General features: G+C 41.4%; 1 protein-coding gene across 1 annotated transcript in view; it reads right to left on the bottom strand.

Annotated features, from left to right (window-relative positions):
* CACNA2D3 (calcium voltage-gated channel auxiliary subunit alpha2delta 3) overlaps positions 1-19647 on the bottom strand; it is a 710484-nt gene that overhangs the window by 360721 nt on the left and 330116 nt on the right. The window contains exon 9 of the mRNA XM_075005060.1: positions 9453-9527. Coding sequence (XP_074861161.1) covers positions 9453-9527 — 75 coding nt within the window. The remainder of the gene's footprint in view (positions 1-9452; positions 9528-19647) is intronic.

Below are 19647 nucleotides of genomic sequence, written 5' to 3'. Positions count from 1 at the left end.
TCTCACACTGACTTTCATTGGGAGCCAGGCACCTTATTCTCCTAGGACTTTGGAAAAATTCCCAGTCTTTCATATATTTCTAGATGCAGTGAATGTGTTTATATTTTTTCTGCAAAGGACCAGGCATACCTACAGTACTAAGTAAAATATTAAATCATAATCATGTCACTTCTTTTGTTTGGACACTCCTGCTTGAAGTTGAATCACTTTGCCAATAGCTCAACTTTTGGATATTGGGAGCCACACACACTTTGGAACATGCAGCAGCGAAAGCTGCAGAGGTGGTGATGATGGTAGTTCTTTTAGAAGTTCTTTCCTAACTGCGGTAGCAGTTAAACTTTCAGCAAAGACAGAACTAGTTAATTTTTGAAACAAAGTGTACAATATGGCTTTGAAATTCTAGCATGCATGAGTATAACATTCACATGCTCTCCCATGAGTACTCAAATATGCTCATGCACAGGGCTTTTTTTTGGGCCAGAATGACACGGAACAATGTTCTGGCACCTTTTTTCCTGGTGCTGCCACCACTGAGGAAGGCGTCTGGGCTACGCTTCCCGTTCACTACATGTGGTAGCAAATGGGGCAGTGGTGGGGTGGAGAAATGAGACTCAGCAGAGCTGAACACATGGAGTGCCCCTGCCCCACTCTGCACATTTGCGGTTCCAGCTGGGAACCACGCAGCTTCGTCAGTCCCAGCATGGCTCCTGTGGCTGCACCTGGGAGTCTGTGGCCCGAAGTGGTCCTGGAGACCCAGCTCAGTCCCGGAGGGCCGGTGAGATGCTTGTGGAACTCCTGCGACCCAGCGCGCCTCTAATTGGAGAGTCCCCTGTAGCACCACATCAGTAACTCACCAGCATTCACTTGGGGGGAGGGCTTGGGGTACCTGGCTCTGGGGAAGAGGGAGGACATTCAGTTGGGTGAGCTGGAGGTACCTGGTTCTAGGGGAGGGCATTGATTTAGATCTGGGAGGCAGTCTGGTGGTGCCTGGCTCTCAGGAGCTGCGTCTACACGTGCACGCTACTTCGAAGTAGCGGCAGTAACTTCGAAATAGCGCCCGTCACGTCTACACGTGTTGGGCGCTATTTCGAAGTTGAAATCGACGTTAGGCGGCGAGACGTCGAAGTCGCTAACCCCATGAGGGGATGGGAATAGCGCCCTACTTCGACGTTCAACATCGAAGTAGGGACGTGTAGACGATCCGCGTCCCGCAACATCGAAATAGCGGGGTCCTCCATGGCGGCCATCAGCTGGGGGGTTGAGAGATACTCTCTCTCCAGCCCTTGCGGGGCTCTGTGGTCACCGTGGGCAGCAGCCCTTAGCCCAGGGCTTCTGGCTGCTGCTGCTGCAGCTGGGGGTCCGTGCTGCATATACAGGGTCTGCAACTAGTTGTTGGCTCTGTGTATCTTGCACTGTTTAATGAAAGTGTGTCTGGGAGGGGCCTTGTGTTAAGGGAGCGACTTGCTGTTGAGTCCGTCCCGTGACCCTGTCTGCAGCTGTGCCTGGCTCCCTTATTTCGATGTGTGCTACTTTGGCGTGTAGACGTTCCCTCGCTGTGCCTATTTCGATGTTGGGCTGAGCAACGTCGAAGTTGAACATCGACGTTGCCAGCCCTGGAGGACGTGTAGACGTTATTCATCGAAATAGCCTATTTCGATGTCGCAACATCGAAATAAGCTATTTCGAAGTTGGGTGCACGTGTAGACGTAGCCAGGGAGAACAGTGATTTAGAGATGGGAGGGATTCTGGAGGTCCCTGGTTCTGCGGGAGGGTATCAATTTAGAGCTGGAAGAGGTTCTGCGGGTGGGCATTGATCTAGACCTTGGAGCAGGGCCGGGGTGCCTTGCTCTGGGGGAGGGGAAGGGCGTTAATTTAAAGTGTGGGTGGGGCTTGGGTGGTGCCTTGTTCTGAGAGTGTCTGGTTCTGGGGGAGGGCATTCATTTACCATTGGGGAGCTGTGGGAATGAGTGAGGGTTAAGCCTGGGGCAGTTTGTGGCTGAAAGGGGGTTGGGGCTGGGGGAGGGGGGGCGGTTTGGGGCTTGAATTTTGGCATCTTCTTTCTAGAAAAAAAGCACTGCTTGTGCACAAACTCAGATCTATTCTCCACAAGACTGTGTTGCCAGTAAAAAAAAAGGATGAGGCTGTGCTTAATAGATGTGAGCCAAGCAACTAATAACTTGGGAGAAGGAAGATGATGGGACTGCTCTGTTGAACATGCATCATGCTGAACTTCAGACTGAAAGTGGTCCCAGTGCCCTCTTCACAGGTGTGTGGGAAAGAGAGAGTTTGGGTCTGGGTCCAGGGTTTTCAGTTACAAACAGGTACTTAAAAGGCTGTTCTATCTGCCAGAAAGACAAACAGTTGACACTTTAGGCAAACTAGAGTAGGCTTAGTAGCTACTTTGTTTGTCTTTAAAATGCAGCAGAGCTGCTGGAAGACACAGTTTGATTTTCAAAGAAGAAGTAAGGCCTATAAACTACTGGCTTTAGTCAAATATTAAAAAAGACAGTAAGCCAGACAAGAAAGTGATAACTGTATTTGCTAAGAAAGCCAGAAGAGGCTTTGTAATAAAATAAGCTACAACTTGATTATTTGTTCCCACTGAAAGATACCATTTTGCTTGAATTTAGGAGGGAGACAGCTTTTCGTGTGCAAATAAATGAAGTTGTGCGTGTGATCAAACCAAACACTGGAAAACCAAAGGGATGTTCACAAGCATTGTTTATGCAGGTTTCTCACCAATATTATTAGATGCTAGTTTAGATATGTTGGATATTAGAAAATATTGTTTTACAGCTTTTTGCCTTAGTATTTGCAATCTTAAAAATTTCTCCTCTGCCCACAAACTATCTTAGATAACAAAAGAATTCTTTGTGTTTCCTAATTCCACGCTGGAACTGATTAAATTTGAAAAATCAATGGGGATATTTGACTACTAATCCCATACCAATCAAGTAAGTGAACACTATGGGTGGGTCTACATGTGCCCCTTCCTTTTGAAAGGGGCATGTTAATAAGCAGGTTCAAAAGATGCTAATGAGGCGCTACAATTAATATGTAACACCTCATTAGCATAATGGCAGCTGTGGCAATTTGAAAGTTCGGCTTTTCGAATTGCGCGCTGCGCACTTTCGAATCGCGCGCTGCCTGTGGAGACAGGACCTTCTGAAAGGGCCCCCCCGGGTTTCGAAAGCCCTTCTTTCTGAGACAGGACCCTCCAAAAGGACCCCCCCACCAAGGTTTCGAAAGCCCTTCTTCTAGGATTCATTTGCAATAAAACATTTGGCCAGTTCAGTTTATGATTTGTTCATGAAATGATACTGATTTCTGCTAATATATTTGCTCTTCAAAAGTTATTGCAAATAGTTTGAATGAACAATATTTAGCCTGACTTATTCACATAGGCTGGGTCTATATGTGCCCCTTCCTTTTGAAAGGAAGAAGGGCTTTCGAAACCTGGGGGGGGGCCTTTCAGAAGGTCCCATCTCCCGAAAAGCCGCACTTTTGAATCGCCGCAGCCGCCATTATGCTAATGAGGCGCTGCATATTCATTGCAGCACCTCATTAGTATCTTTCAAACCTACTCATTAACATGTCCCTTTCGAAAGGAAGGGGCACATGTAGACCCACCCATAGTGTTCACTTACTCGATTGGTATGGGATTAGTAGTCAAATATCCCCATTGATTTTTCAAATTTAATCAGTTCCAGCGTGGAATTAGGAAACACAAAGAATTCTTTTGTTATCTAAGATGGTCTAAGATGTGTAGACCCAGCCTATGTGAATAACTCAGGCTAAATATTGTTCATCCAAACTATTTGCAATAACTTTTGAAGAGCAAATACATCAGCAGAAATCAGTATCACTTCATGAACAAATCATAAACTGAACTGGCCAATATTTTATTGCAAATGAATCTTTGATTTATTTAGTTCACTAGTGTAAGAGTAATTGAGTACATTAGAACTTTTTTATGATGATTACATTGTTGCTATACACAAGTCTAATATCAAAATGTGCAAAATGAAATTCAAACTGTCAAATACATAGATCGCTCTCCGAAGTAAAAAACACATGGTATGACCCATATATATTTAAATATTGAGTAAAATTTTGCTTGCAATGTGGGGACTTGGGTTTCTAAGAAATTTTGATGCTGTTGAAACAAGACAGACTTGTGACATAAGTACTTCTGAAAATATTATGCATTATGTGCAGTGTAATATACATTAACTAGTGCCACAAAGCAAACTTTTTTTTTTTTTTGCACTTCCATTGGTGATATGATCAACTGAATAGTTAGGCTACATGACAAGGATGGGAGAGCAGAATTATACGAACAAACCCAACAGGCAGATATGCCCAATTTCCTGCTACCTTTTTGCAACCAGCTGTTTCTGTGCAACAATGTGTGCAAGCTTTATACCATTAAACAATCATCAGTGATTGCAGCAAGACAGCAAAATACGTGACATGGACCAAACAGCAATTTTTTAAAAAGGTTATTGTGTGTTGCATAAATCATTTTGTTTCAATTTGGTGCATAGCCTACATACACAGACACTGATACTCTACTATAACTCTAAAGAAATGATTGTACTCCTTCAAGGAAATGTCTCCTTCCACTAAATCACAAAAGTGACAGGTACCAAAATACAAACAAAATAGCTTTAAAATACCTAAAATATACTGTACAAATGAGATACTCAGTATGTATTTCCCAATGACTAAATCTTGCAATTAAGTCAGTGGTCTTGGCACACTGTTAATTGAGATTGCCACTTTTTTTTCCTTATATCAATTTTTTTCGACCTTAGGGCCAGAAGGGACCATTATAGTTATCTTGTCTGACCTGCATATTACAAGCCACAAATCCACTCCTGTCATAGGCCTGTAACCTTTGGCTGAGTTACTGAAGTCCTTAACTCTTGATTTAAAGATTTTAGGTAAAAAAAAGAATCCACTATCTAGTTGAGCTCAAACTAGGTAGTGACCCACAACCAATGTTTCAGAGGAAAGCCAACTCTCGTAGGATGTCTGTCATTCTGACTGGAGGATAATTCCTTCCTGAAGCCAAATATGACAGTTAGACCCAGAGTACTTGGGTGAGACACATCATCCATAGAGCTCCATGTCTGGTGTCCCAGTTCTGGCCATTGGAGATATTTCCTAATAGCAGTTGTGAATGGAGCATACACTGTTGTAGGTAAACTCATCACACTATACCCTCCATAAATTTACCAAGCTCGGTCATGAATCAAGTTAGGGTTTTTGCCTCTCGAATCCCTTTGGAAAGAGTTTCCAAAACTTTATTTTTCTGATTGTTGTATTTATCTAATTTCAATCCTAAACTTATTGATGGCCAGCTCTTGTGCCAACAGCAGCTCCTAACTTAAAGACCTGTCATCATTCCCTGTTTTTTATCCCTCTGATGTATATACAGAAAGCAACCAGAATTCCTCCAGCCTCCCAGCACCCACCTACATCTCCAGCCTTGTTAGGCTAAACAAGCCAAGCTCATTAAGTATCCTATTGTAAAACAGGTTTTCCATTCCTCTGATCATCCTAATAGACCCTCTTTGCACCTATTCACATTTAGATTTATCGTCTTTAAACATGGGAGACCTGAATTGCACACTGCATTCCTGAAAAGGTCTCACCACCACCTTCTATAACAGTCCTAACATTTCATGTCACTACTGGAGATGCTTTTCCTGATGCACCCAACATCTCCAATAATCTTTCATGGCTTCTTCACATGGGCGGTTTATAGCCACTCTGTGACTGAAAAAATACAATAAAGTATTTCATATCTGGAAGCCTTGGGACAAGGAGGTTGCCTGATATTCAAATATTCTGGATAAGAGAGGGGTATACCCAGTAATGCATAACACTAAAGAAAAACAAGATTAGGTATTAAGAAACAAACAAATGTATGCAGCATACATTATTTACCAAAAACAGTAGCACTGTATACTGTAAACTTGTACTGTATTCGTTGTATTTATTTGTATTTACTTTATTCTGTACTTATGAAAAATGTAACAAAAATTTACTAATGGTTAAAATGCTGGTTGTTTGAGAGTTCCAGATAGAATGCCAGACATGAAGAGTTTAGTGTATGCCCAGGTCTCTCTCTCCTTCAGTTGCTTCCAACTGGTAAAACAACAGCATATAGAAAAAAAATCTTCTTGTTACTTAATTCTTAAGAGAATGACGTGGCATTACTAAATTTCTCCCCCTTTATTTTTGTTCAATTTTCAGTGTCACCCAAATCTCCTTGTAGGATATCCTAATCCTACTCCATACCAGTAATACTCCCAACTGTGTTACTCACACTTTTCTCTCGTATAGTCTAATTTTTTTCTGTCAAGGTCATTAATGAAAAAAGTAAATAAAATTCGTCTCAAGATCGACGATAGAGGAATCTCCACCAGTAGCTCTCTCCAGCCTGACAGTTCAACTTTTAGCATGACCTGCTACAGTCTCCCCTTCAACCAGTTCTTTATCCACTTTATCAATTTTCATATTAATTCCCATCGTCACTGATTTAACCAATAATTTCCATTGCAGAACTGCAGCAAATGATTTACTGAAATCCACATAGATTAGATCTACTGCATTTCTTTTATCTAGAAGATCAGCTCTCTTCAAAAAGAAAGATCAATTTGGTCTGGCACAAATCTATCCTTTGTAAAGCCAGACTGTATTTTATCCCAATTATCTTTTACCTAGATGTCCTCAAGTACTCTCTCAAAGTTTGTTCTAAGACTTTGCGTACAGTTGAGGTCAAACTCACAGGCTTGTCATTTCCTGAATCACTTTTCTTCCTTTTCTCAGATAAAGATGTTTTATCTGCAATTCTCCAGTCTTAGAACATGACCCTCAAGTTTATGAATTCATTAAAATTCTTCCTATTGGGCTTGCAATTTAATGTGCAATTTCCTTTAACATTCTTGTATGGAGATTATAGGGATCCCCTGATTTGGTCCCATTACACTGAGTTTGGATTCCACCACAAATTGGAAATTTCTAATTCTATAGTCCCATTCCCATTAACTACTCTGCCCCTCTCCCCTGCTCCCCATTACTCTTGTTAAAAGTTGAGTCAAAGTAGTCATTTAGGTGTTAGTCCATATCTAAACTATCTTTAAACTCAACAACTAATGACTTCGCGGTCTCCCTTCTTCTTTCCTTTTCTGTGACCAAAGAATCTTTTACTACTGGTTTTAATTTCCTCTTCCAAAGCTCAACTCTGCTTAGCTATTGGCAGTTCTCCTTTTATTCTCCACATTTTCTGATCTCCAAGGGTAGGTTTACACAGCAAAGTTATTTCAAAATAACTAACCTAGCGTGTACATCTTATTTTAAAAGTGTTAAAACTCATTTTATGAGGTATAGTGCCTATTTCAAAATACATGCTAAGACAATGACTATTTCAAAAGAGGGCTCTGTGTGTGTAGACAATGTATTTTGAAATAGCTAACTGCTATTTCAAAATGCATTTTGGTGTGTAGCAATGTAATAACACATTTCAAAATAGCTACTCTGGAATAGCTTATTACAGAATAAGGCTGCTGTGTAGACATACCCCCAGGGAATATTTGAGACAAATATAGGGATAGTGATTGGAAACATTTTAATGGTTTACTCCACCATTTTTGCTCTTCTGTATTTTCATATAAATGATCTTACTAGTTTGGATTTTCCAGGTGCAGCATTATTGTGACAAGCGCCAGAGGGGTAGCCGAGTTAGTCTATATCTTCAAAAACAGCAACAAGTCCTGTGGCACCTTATAGATTAACAGATATTTTGGAGCGTAAGCTGACGAAGCAGGTCTTTGCCCATGAAAGCTTATGCTCCAAAATATTTGTTAGTGTATACAGCGCCACGGGACTTCTTGTCACTTATAGTGAGAAGCATACGTTAAACTAGCAACACCATATAAACTAAACATGCTGTATAAACTCATTTTAAACTAAAATTGAATGTAAGCAACAACGTCACATTTACCCACTGGGAATTACTCATGTAGCATCTTGTGAGCAACATGGAACAAAAATTCAAGAATTATAGGCCAAAATTTCAGAAGTGATTAGTGATTTTGAATGCCCAACTTCAGGAACTGCCACGCTCCTGGGCAACATGGGAGGGCAAACTCTGCATTTCTGGAAGACGTGCAGCCTTGGGCAAAAGGGGTGGTGCTCCAGGGACAATTTAAAGGGTCCTTTAGAATCACTGGGCCCCTTTTTCCTTCCCCCTTTGCGCCATTGGCAGGCCTGGGTACCTTAAAGGAGTCTTTTAACAGTGTTTCCAGCGGAGGCACTCAATCACTAGTCACCTACAAAAAGCTTATTCTTGCTCTATATTAGTCACCATCAGTTTTATTTTGTTTAATGTCTCAGGAAGGTGTTGGGTACTGATAATGATATCGTTTATTTATGTAAACTTTTTAATGCTCATTTAGAGGGTTAATTGTACTATTTGTCTCCTATGAATGGATGTTTATATACAGCAATTTTGATTCATTTCCTTTAGCAAAGGCTTAATTCCTTCAATTTTACACATTTAGTAACACTTTTGGATTCATCACCAATGACTGAGTGTTAAATCTTTTCTCTCTTTAAAAACGATGGTCAATGAAGTCATAGCTGAATTTTTGTGGATATCAGTATGGACTTAATAAAAAACAAAAGTCCTAGTCCACCTTACAAAAATAGCATTAGATGATAATTTTTTTGCATGTGAATAGCACATATTACTCAAATTAATATGGACATGAACACCACTGAGGTAGATCATTCCACAGCTTGAATGTTTTCACAATTTGTAATCGGCCCCACCCCTCATTGTTTCCAGCATTTAGCCAGACTTTTCATTTTACTAGCTGCAGGGAATTTTCCATTATTTTGCTCCTTTCGACTATCCTGTCTACATAAACCTCGTAATTTCAATTGACATAGTTCTTTTTACCTCTATTTACCGAGAATTATTGTGTAACTTTGCTGTTGTGAAATGACCACATTTAGATGGTAAGGAAGAATACCCTATACTGTGTCTGATCCCACAGCCTTTTTCAAAGAAAAGTCTTACTGAAGTCAAAATGTTTCCTGAGAAACGAATAAAGAATTTGATTCTCTGTAACTCCTGAGACCTAAGAGACAATTTTAACCAGAATAGTGTGATTTGAAAAAAGTGACTAAACTTAATTAACAGTCTGCAATTTCTATTGAAATCATTTATGTTATTCCAATAAGCTTATTTGCTCAAAGTACCTATGTGAACATTTTTTCTTGCTTATTGACTCATATTAAAGGCTATTTTTAAATGAGATAAAATAATTAATTTAGTAAGATCTAATAATGGGATCTGGTTTATTAAGAGAGATCATTATAACACAATGATATGCATCACACCCTATATCTTTTGCTTTGTTACTCCCATTCCTTACCTCTTTGTTGGCTCTGTCTGCTTGAACTAATGTTCCATTCAGACACGGTTCTACATAGTGAAGTTCTTCATTATACTGTGGGGGGAGTGGGAAGATGGAAAATTTAATTAAGGACTTTGAAAGACAAAATTAAATTTAATGATTTAGGGCTACAATAAACATGCATATAAAAGCAAAAACAATAGAATTCAATTCATTTAAAAATGAGGCATGGAATGCTTTTTTCTTCATGTCATTCTTAGAGTATTTCAAAGGCTGGAGTTTTTAAAAGGGAGGACGTACTTGATTCAATGCCAGAATGCAGGTAGGTTTAGTGAGTGCTTTACATAGTTAAATAAACCACACAACAGTAAAGGATACAAATGTTCTGAATCTTAGGAAGACTGGCTGACAGAAACGCCCCCCAGGTTGGAATCTGGATAGTATTAACAATTCAATGCTGATACAATTCCAGCCTTAATTCCCAATCCTCTGGTTCATTTTGAGCAAACACTGACAGATACCTGAGTGAAGGCATAACACATTTTGGGGGACTTAATACTGGAGGAACTGACCCAAAGCCGTATAACTCTGAACCCATTCTGGAAATGTTTGAAAGTGGTCAATCAGAGATTTGACATCTTTATAAAATATGCTTCAATTACTTTGGCCCACAGTTTTAAAAAATATTCAGTGTTGTTCTGCTCACTACTGTGAGGGTTATGTGACTTAGGCTACATCAATGCTGCCCTGAAGATCAACCTGCTCAGGGTCAATCTTCTGGGGCTGATTTCACACATCTAGTATGGACATGCAAAATCAACCTCTCAGGTGTTGCAGTCAACCCCTGTACTCCCCGCAAGATGCAAGGAGTAAGGGAGGTCAGCGGGAGAAACTCTCCCATTGACCTTCCCCAATAAAGACAGCCAAATTAGCTGAGCATAGATATGTCTATTCTAGCTATGCAATTGCTGCAGCTAGAATTGAGTATCTGTGGTTGACAGACTTTGCCAAGCATAGGGGATGGCTAAGGTACGGTCTAGACTACTGAGTGAGGTTGATATAAGGCAGCTTATGTCTAAACTTAATTTTTTTTCCCATTTCTGACCGCTATGCCAGCTTAATTACCCCACCTCTGTATGTGATGCAGAGTCACGGTTGGTGTAGTTAGATCAACACAGTGACTATGTACACAAGTGCTTCTGGTGAGGACAAATACTGCCACAATATGGAGCAAAGTGTAAATACACATGTGATCTAACAATCGTGGTGACTATATGCTAGTGTAAGACTGATTGATTTAATTTTGCACTGTAGATGTGGCCTAAGTCTCATTTTCAGAAGCAGATGAAGCATTGGGGCTAAAAATTCCTATGGATTTCCAGCGTGAGAGATATGCCTTAATTTTTGAAATAGGGATTTAGTTGCCTGACTCAATTAGACGATGTCTATACAGCAGCCTTACTCCTGAATAAGCTATTCTAGAATAGCGTATTCCAAAATATCGCAGCTACACACAAACTGCATTTCAAAATAGTGCATCTACACACAATAGAACCTATTTCAAAACAGAGCTACTGGAAGCAGTATGGCTTATTTTGAAATCAGCTCTATTCTCTGTCTACGCAGATCCTATTTCGAAATACCAATACCAAAGTAGGCCCTATTCCTCCTACAAGATTTACCAATTATGAAATAATGCATCAGCTATTTCAAAATTATTTCAAAATAGTGGTCGTATTGTGTAGATGCTCGCATAGTGATTTTCAAATAGCGACTGTGTAGATGTACCCTAAGCCTCAGAGCCTCAGAAGTATTTAGGGTCCTAACTGTATATCTGAGCTTTAAGCCTTGCAACCCTGAATGTTACCCTTGTTCTTCCTTTCCTCTCTAGTCTGTTGCAAAGGTATGACAAAACAAAAGAGGAACGGAGAGGTCTTTATGCTCCAGTTGTTTGGTTTCGCCTGCCAAATGTCAGTTAGACCACATCAGCATGACCAACCTCAGATGCATAGCTCAGGCATTCAACTTGTCACCTCGGCTAAAGAAAATGGGGAAGTCTCTCAGAAGAGACAAGAAAGAAGGGAAGTAGGGGGGCCTCTTTGACCTCATGCAATAAGCACGAAGCCTGGAAGAGCAGGAGCGGTTACTAACACATGACATAATGAATATCATAATCAAGCTAAGGCTGGTGGGTCCTCCCCATTCCACATCTCAAATAAGGGACCAAGTGAAATGTGTTGTAAAATGATTGGTGTATGGGCATACATCATCCCATGAAGTAGTGACATCAAAAATCATATAAAGGAGCATAACAGCAACCCCCAAGGGGGGGACTCCCAATGCCCTGGAGAAGCCAAGTGTCACTTGCGCCGAGGACTGATCACCCTACGCTGCCCCCCCGTCTGCTCACAAGATAGAGTAGTGCGCATATACCTATTGGTGCTGTGAAGAAACCTGTATAAGTATAGCTCTAGCAACATAATGAGACAGTTTATTGTTTTATCTTTGTACCTGCTCAATTGCATAAGTAAAAACCATTGTTTGTGTTAAATTTGTCTGTCTTGTTATTTGTTCGTCACCCATATCCATTCTTTTACCCAGTACCCTGACCAGTGGTCAGAGGGAAAGGTACCCTTAACTGTGTATTGTGGTGTGTTTATGTCTTAGTTCATGAGTCTGTAAGGGTCACATGTAAGGCTGAGGCAAAGACACCCCAGGACCCCCAAAAGGGCTCCGGCCCAATGACTGGGAAGTTCTGAAAGCAAGCTGTCTCATCTGGGAAGCGTGCCCCACTGAACCTCTGTGTTCTACAGGACAGAGTGTTGTGTGTTGGTATTGACAGGTGGGCTGCGGGTAGACCCACTACCGGGGCCCCTTTTTATTTAACCCCCTTTTTTAGTTAACTCCTTCTCAGTTAACCCTTTTTTAGTTAACCCCCCCTTTTTTTTTTTTAGTCAACCCCTTTTCAGTCAACACCTTATTCCAACCAAGCACAGTTAGAGAGCACTAGACAAACCTGGGAATCTGTGTGCGTGACTGTAGAACCCTAGAAACCCCACACGTCATCACCCAACAGGTATCAAGTGAACCTGCAGAATAACCATGACAGCCACTCGAACAGGACAGCAAATTCAGCTAAATGTATTCAGAGAAGACATTTCACATGATTAGTTTAAGTACACATTCCAGCTCTCCTCATATCAATGGCTATAGTTACACTACACTGATCTGTCAATAGAAGTCACTGTCGGATGAGATTTCCCAATAAAACTTCTGTTGACAGAGTGCAGCCACACACAAAAGCCAATTGGAAGAGCCCGCCACTCTGTTGACAGAGTGGCCAGACTGCTGTCCACTCTCCCAACAAAATAGGCACCCGGAAGCACAGCAGACAAGGCTGCCCATTGCCTTTGACAGCGTCTGTCAAGAGAATGCTCCCCAGAGTGTCCACACAGCTTTTTTGTCAATAGAACCTGTCAACAAAAGGTGCTTTTCCTCATCTGGGAGAAGCAGAAGGTTGTCAGCAGAAGTGCCCACTTTTATCAGCATACTGTCAACAAAACACATTTTGGTGTGGATGTTCCACCAGTTTTGTCAACAAAACTCTCTGATGTAGCCATAGCCAATGAGAATAAAAAGAGTGTCAAACAATGATTTATTGCAAAAGTGCTGCAAACACAATGTTCTTCCTTCACTACTAGTCATCATGGTCCATGTCTGGCTGCGACTCTGGATTTAGTCTACATTCACACATTCTAACCCTACACCCTTGCCAGCCTTCTCCTTCTTGGACATCTGTCATCATCAGTCACGTGGTCATTGCAGTCCTCTCCTACATTCATTAAATAATTACATGGTTATGAGTGCATGGGCCGGGATATTTAATTTGATCAGTGCCAAAGTATTCTGGAGGCACTGTGCCAAATTCTGTTGTTGGTTATATAACTCAAGTAAATCTGCTTACTGACTGCACTGGATATAGTTTGCATTCAAAGTGAGTGAACAGAATAATTTGATTTTTGTATCAATGGCATGTGTTATCAGACCAGTGATTCTCAGGTTTGCGGCAAGAATGTATATACCTCTCACTATTTTAATGCAATCAATATCAATTAATTGTGAGAATTCCTATGCACACCTGTAGTGTCACAGGTCCAATGAAAAAGCCAAAATAGCAAAGGGAGATCAGGATCTCCCAGAAAAAAAACCATGTTGTATGAATCTCAGAATTACAGAAGCTCCTTCTGATAAATACTATATGCTTCCCTACAACTCATCTCATTGTCTTCTATTCTGCCGTTATGCATCAAATGTTCTTTCAAACTAAGAATTCCAACTCCACACTGCATCTGCTGTTCAGATCCATCCTCATGACTCTCTTCTTCCAGGACTTCCATCAATGTAACCCTGAATGTATGTCAAACCTTACCAAACAGAATACTGTAACACCGCAAGGTACACGCATTCAACATGCGCATATCTCGCCTTTACAGGAGGGGGTGTGGGGGGTGTATGGGGGCAGTGAGACCCCACAGAGCCAGATGTGGAGTCCCTGGCTGGGATGTGGGAAGACCCCACAGCCCTGTGGGCTGGAAGCTGGCTAGGCAGCTCCTGGCCAGCAGAGCCAGCCACAGGGTCCCTGGCCTGGGGGCAGGGAGACCACACTGCCCCGTGGCTGGAGCAGAGCCAGCTGCATGGTCACCAGCAGGGGGGCAGGGAGACCCACAACTGGAAGCTGGCTGGGCAGCAACCATCCAGCAGAGCCAACTGTGGAGTCCGCACCCGGGGAGTGGAGAAAGCCCACAGCCCTGCTGCTGTAGCCCTCTCCCTCCCTTCCCCCAGCCATGTGGCTGGCTGACAGCTGCACAGTTGGGGGAAGGGAAGGAGAAGGCTCTTTAGCCATCCATTGTATTTTAATCATGATCCTTATTTCCAGGATCTCAGCCACAAGAGCAAAGGAAAATTTCCAATTGCTGCACTAGATATTTCTTTTCATACCTCTCACCACTATAAGGCAAACATATCAGTTTTCAGCTTTATAACAGGTTATATCTAAGTAGCCTAATTTAGTCTGTTAGAATTCTGTAAGGTGCTTTTTTAGCACTGTTTTGAATTAATCCAATCTTCAGATATTCAGTAAACCTGTGGACTACAGAGGGTTGTTGCTTGTGTGCTTGCCAAGCTCCTCAGTACTTCTCTGGCTCTGCACTCTCCACAGTTGTAAAGTACCAAGGAAGCCCACAACGTCCACAAAAATTATGTTTTTAGCTGCTTAGCAGTACAAATTTACAGATGAGACCTGCTTTCCAGAGAAGTATGAATAAAAATGTTCACTTGGGCATCCAGATTGCACAGAGCGTGCATGGCAAAAACATTCTCATTGTTATTATGTGCACAATGCATAGAAATTCATTCTTTTGAATCCCAGCCAAATTGTTAGTGGTTTTAATTTACCTTGACTACATTAGCATAAAAGTATTTAAAACAATCATATGTATGTTATTACAAAAGAAATTGGATTGTTCTAAACTGTGTAATCAAATATTTTATGTAATGGTGTTTTGCTAGTAACAAGTATAAAGCGAAAGCACTCTTATCTAGCACTTCTTCCCGTGCTGTTCAGAAACAGTTCTGCGCACATTTTAGAATCAGTCAGTGTGCGTATATAATGCATAATTAAGTATTAACACTATTGCACAACTGTATTGCTCTGGACCATTTGAACTCTGACACTTACTGCCAAATGCAATTTACATGTGACATTCCTCCCTTTTTGGTCAGCCTTTACAATCATGTACTCAAAAATATGCACTATGTGCAAAACGAGAATTTTTTCTTCTTCATGAAAGCAAAATTGCAAAACAGAGAACCTCTCTCCTGCAAACCTAAGAAAACCTAAATGAAACCCATCCTCCATATAAAAACATTTTGTCACAAGACACAGGTGTCTGCTGTCACCTCTCCAAACAGGTAACAGATTAGCTCCATGATTTAATCTGTAATTTGAGTGCAACGTTCACTACAGTAATATGTTCAGTACATTTGACAATTTCTGGTAAAGGGAGCTGTTATTACCATTACTGCAGGGCTCATAGATCTGCACTGAATGCCTGCTGGACTCCATGTGGTGTTTCAGGTGTCATTTAGGACACACAGGCCCTATTTGGCAGCTCAGCACCTGCCTCACTCCTTCCGCTCTATTTCCACCATTGTAGTCAGCAGAAGTGTATGCGCTGAATTCGCTTCAATACCAGAAACAACGAGAAGTCCTGTGGCACCTTATAGACTAAGGCTGTGTCGACATGTGCTGCTTCTTCTGGAAGTGGCATGGCAATGAGCTATCTGGAAGATGCTCATGAGACGCGGATGCAAATTCTCCATGCCCCATCAGCATATCACCACATGGTCTGGAGTTTGGAAGAAGCTCTTCCAGACTCCCAAATACACATGCAGATGCGTGGCCCGTGGGGATCTTCTGGAAGGAAGGTTTCCTTCCAGCAGATTCCCACAGGCCACACATCTGCACGTGTACTTTGGAGTCTGGAACAGCTTCTTCTGAACTCCAAACCATGTGGTGATATGCTGATGAGGCATGGAAAATTTGCATCTGCGCCTCATGAGCATCTTCCAAAATAGCTCATTACCGTACTGCTTCCTGAAGAAGCAGCAAGTGTAGACACAGCCTAACAGCTTTATTGGAGAATAAGCATCCATGGGCAAAGACCCACTTTACCAGATGCACTTCGTCAGTGGGTCTTTGCCCACAAAAGCTTATGCTCCAATAGATCTGCTAGCTTATAAGGCGCCACAGGCCTTCTCATTTTTGCTCATTCAGTCTAACACAGCTACCCCTCTGATACAGAAAGAAATATTTAGTTATCTAAAGTTTGGTATTTATCAAAGCCACTCAATAACATTAATGATCCTGTAACAACTGACTTTCTACAGTCTGCCTTGCAGATCTTGCCTGATCAATGGCACAACTCTAACTAAGCAAGGACATTTGAAAATCTATACTTCCTTCATTCAGTGGAAAGTTGTCTCCTCTCAATTTTCGCATATCCTACCACAACATCAGTTATCTAAAGTAAAATGAGTAACTACTGTGGCAAAAACTTTGAATAGTCTTGAGTTTCATTTATGTATTCAACATTCTTTTCTGTCACATATTCCCACATCCGTATACTCAAGCCACCCAAAACAAGCACCTGATATAATAAAGCTGCAGTGTTCAATATGCTGTCCGTTCACCACATGTGGCAAAGCGGACAGCACACTATGGCGAAGTGGCTCACTACAGCTGCACAAGTAGAGCACCCTCTGCGCATTGCCCCACCACTTGGTGCAACAAGAGCATAGCAGCAGCTGAGAAGGCAGCTCCTCCTGCCGCCTACCTGAGGTGGTGTGGCCAGTGTGGCTCGTGGCAGCCTACAATATGGTGGCTCATGTGGCATGGCTCCAGTGAGTCAGACAGTTTGTGCGGGGGAGGCAGAGTGTGCTTGGTTGCAGGGGACACCTACCCAGCAGGAAGAGGGGCCATGGCAATTGTAAAGTTTGTCTTGGGCACCACTGTAATAAAGAAAACTTCCTTGGTAACATCCTTATTCAGTTTGTTCAAACCCAAATTATGTTTCTGGCATTGCTGGAGCAAAATAAAATGTGTGAGCAGCTAATTGACAACCCAATCTAACCAGAACCATTTATCCATAGAGAGATGGCTGTAATATGGCATATCCCTCTGCAATATCAGCTCCTTTTTGTGGAAACTGGGCCAAGAAATGTGTGTCTTGCAACCTGTGTGCATTACCACACTCTTTGATCACATAAAATTAACATTTGAAAATATGGCCTGAGCTGAGTGGCCAGCAGTAGTAAGAAGCAGCTTTCATTCATTCCATTTCCAGCTTCCTCCCTCAAGACAACTAAAACAAAATTCACAGAGTGAGTCTGTCCTGAGCCAAGATGAGGCCTTCTACTCCATGTATACGCAGATTAGGGCAGCACAAAGATCTCTGGACAGACAGATACAGAGCATAATAGTAGGCTCAAACCAAGGGAGGTCACTGCAATTTTGTATATATATGGTTCCTCTAGCCAAGGAGTTCGCAAACTGTGGGTCAAGACCCCAAAGTTGGTCACAACCCTATTTGAACGGGGTTGCCAAGACTGTTATTGGCCCTGGGCTCCAGAGTGTTTGCAGCCCAAGCCCAAACCCTCTGCCTAGGGGAAAGTTTCCATATCCCCCACAAAGGGCAGAAGCCCTTTGCATTCAGTCCCTCCATCTACCCACACACACCCCATCATTATCTGGAGCACAGGGTTCTCTCTCATATTTCCATCCATGGTCAGAATAAATTTTGTTACGTGCATCAAGGCATATGGGGATGTATATCAACAGTAGAAACATACACTACCAGCTGTTCCCTGTTCTAATCAGCTGGTCAGCACTGGAATCTCTCCTGGGTGGTCACCCAAGTACTCAGTTTACAGGAAACATTGCTGAGCTGGTGGGGCTTGGTCTTCAGTCCTCCAAACCATGGGACTGTGTAGTAATTTCTGTTGTGAGAAGAGGGTCATGGTACAATGAAGTTCAAGAATCTCTGCTCTAGTATTACTACTCCCTACAAATAGCACAAAACCTGTAGCAACTGTGCCCATCCACAGACAGAAGCAAACATATTGTAATTCTTCATGCTAGCTGAGGCTTGGCTGAGGAGGTGAAAATCAACCGTCTCCACTTCAGTGACACAAAACCTGATATACTCAATCAGGAGAAAGCAAATTTCACCTTTCATCTATTCTGAATGAACATAGGGGTTTCAAAATATGCAATTCTGAACCACCATAAATTCTCATGATATGGTTATAATGGAAACTCTGCACATTAAAAACTGGGGGTCTTATTTCTGTGACTTGAACTCACCAATAATGATCTTCTCGAATCAACTTGCTAAAAATCCTTTGGCTGAGGCATTTAAATTGATTTAACAATCTTATCCCAGATAATACTTTGTTAATTTAATAAGAACAAGTCGTCCTATGGCACCTTGTAAACTAACAAATATTCTGGAGCATAAGCTTTCATGGGCAAAGACCCGCTTCACCAGAACCATGAATGGGGAGGTTTCAGAGGAGGGTTTAAAGAGGGAGTCTCAGTCAAGGGGAGGGCCAGAGTTGAAAACGTCTGTTCAGTCATGGAGGATGTGGCCCATTATCAGCAGTTAATGTGGAGATGTGAACATCAAGAGCGAAGAAACTGCTTTTATAGTGGGCCAACCACTCCCAGTCTCTGTTCAATCCTTGGTTGATGGTGTCAAATTTGCAAATGAACTGAAGCTCTGAAGTTTCTCTTTGAAGTTTATTTATGAAGATTTTTGTTTTAGAACTGCTACTTTTAAACCTGTTACTGAGTGTTCAGGGAGAATTAAGTGTTCTCCTACAGGTTTTTGTATGTTACCGTTCCTGATGTCTGATTGATGCCCATTTATTCTTTTACGTAAAGATTTTCCAGTTTGAGCAATATAAATTGCATTGGGGCAGTGCTGGCACACATTGTATTATTAGATGGGCAGGTGAAAGAGCCCCTGATGGTGTGGTTGATGTGGTTATGGCCTGTGATAATGCTGGTGTAGATATGTGAACATTTTTTAAGATACAGATTAACCCTCTGACACTTCTTCATTTAAATGTACAGCTTAGGTCTCTAAAAAAGCATTTTTTAAATTTCAATATTGGACAGAATTAGTACTCTGTTTTTTATGATAATATTGTTAATTTAATGCATGACTTACAGTTATACTTCAAAGCAAATTGAAAAAATATGTCTGTTCTCTTGTTGTTGCAGACATCTCTCTTCATGCACTGATGAGCTGACCTTAAATTTTAACGTAGACTGCACAAAATCACTCTCATACACACTCTCAATTATTTTGTAATTCAATCCTTTAGTCCATCAATTGCGGACAGCTTTTGCAATAACTTACTCCATGAAGGTGAAAATGATTTTTAACATTATCTTTTTATGTTTATTGTCTGGAAGGGTCCAGGTTGGATTCTTCTGTTGTTCTCTATACACAAATATATTTAGAAAATAATTTAGTAAAGGATGAAAAGGGCATGTACATATATCATATAAACACCCTGTCTACTAAAGTATTTTTCACTATCCTATCTTGCATACTTCAATTGTTAACTGAATTTTTAATGTTCAGGT

The sequence above is a fragment of the Carettochelys insculpta genome, chromosome 11, assembly GCF_033958435.1.
Source record: "Carettochelys insculpta isolate YL-2023 chromosome 11, ASM3395843v1, whole genome shotgun sequence".
NCBI lineage: Eukaryota > Metazoa > Chordata > Testudines > Carettochelyidae > Carettochelys > Carettochelys insculpta.
The sequence above is the reverse complement of the archived record's forward strand: the minus strand, read 5'-3'. Positions and strand labels throughout refer to the sequence as shown.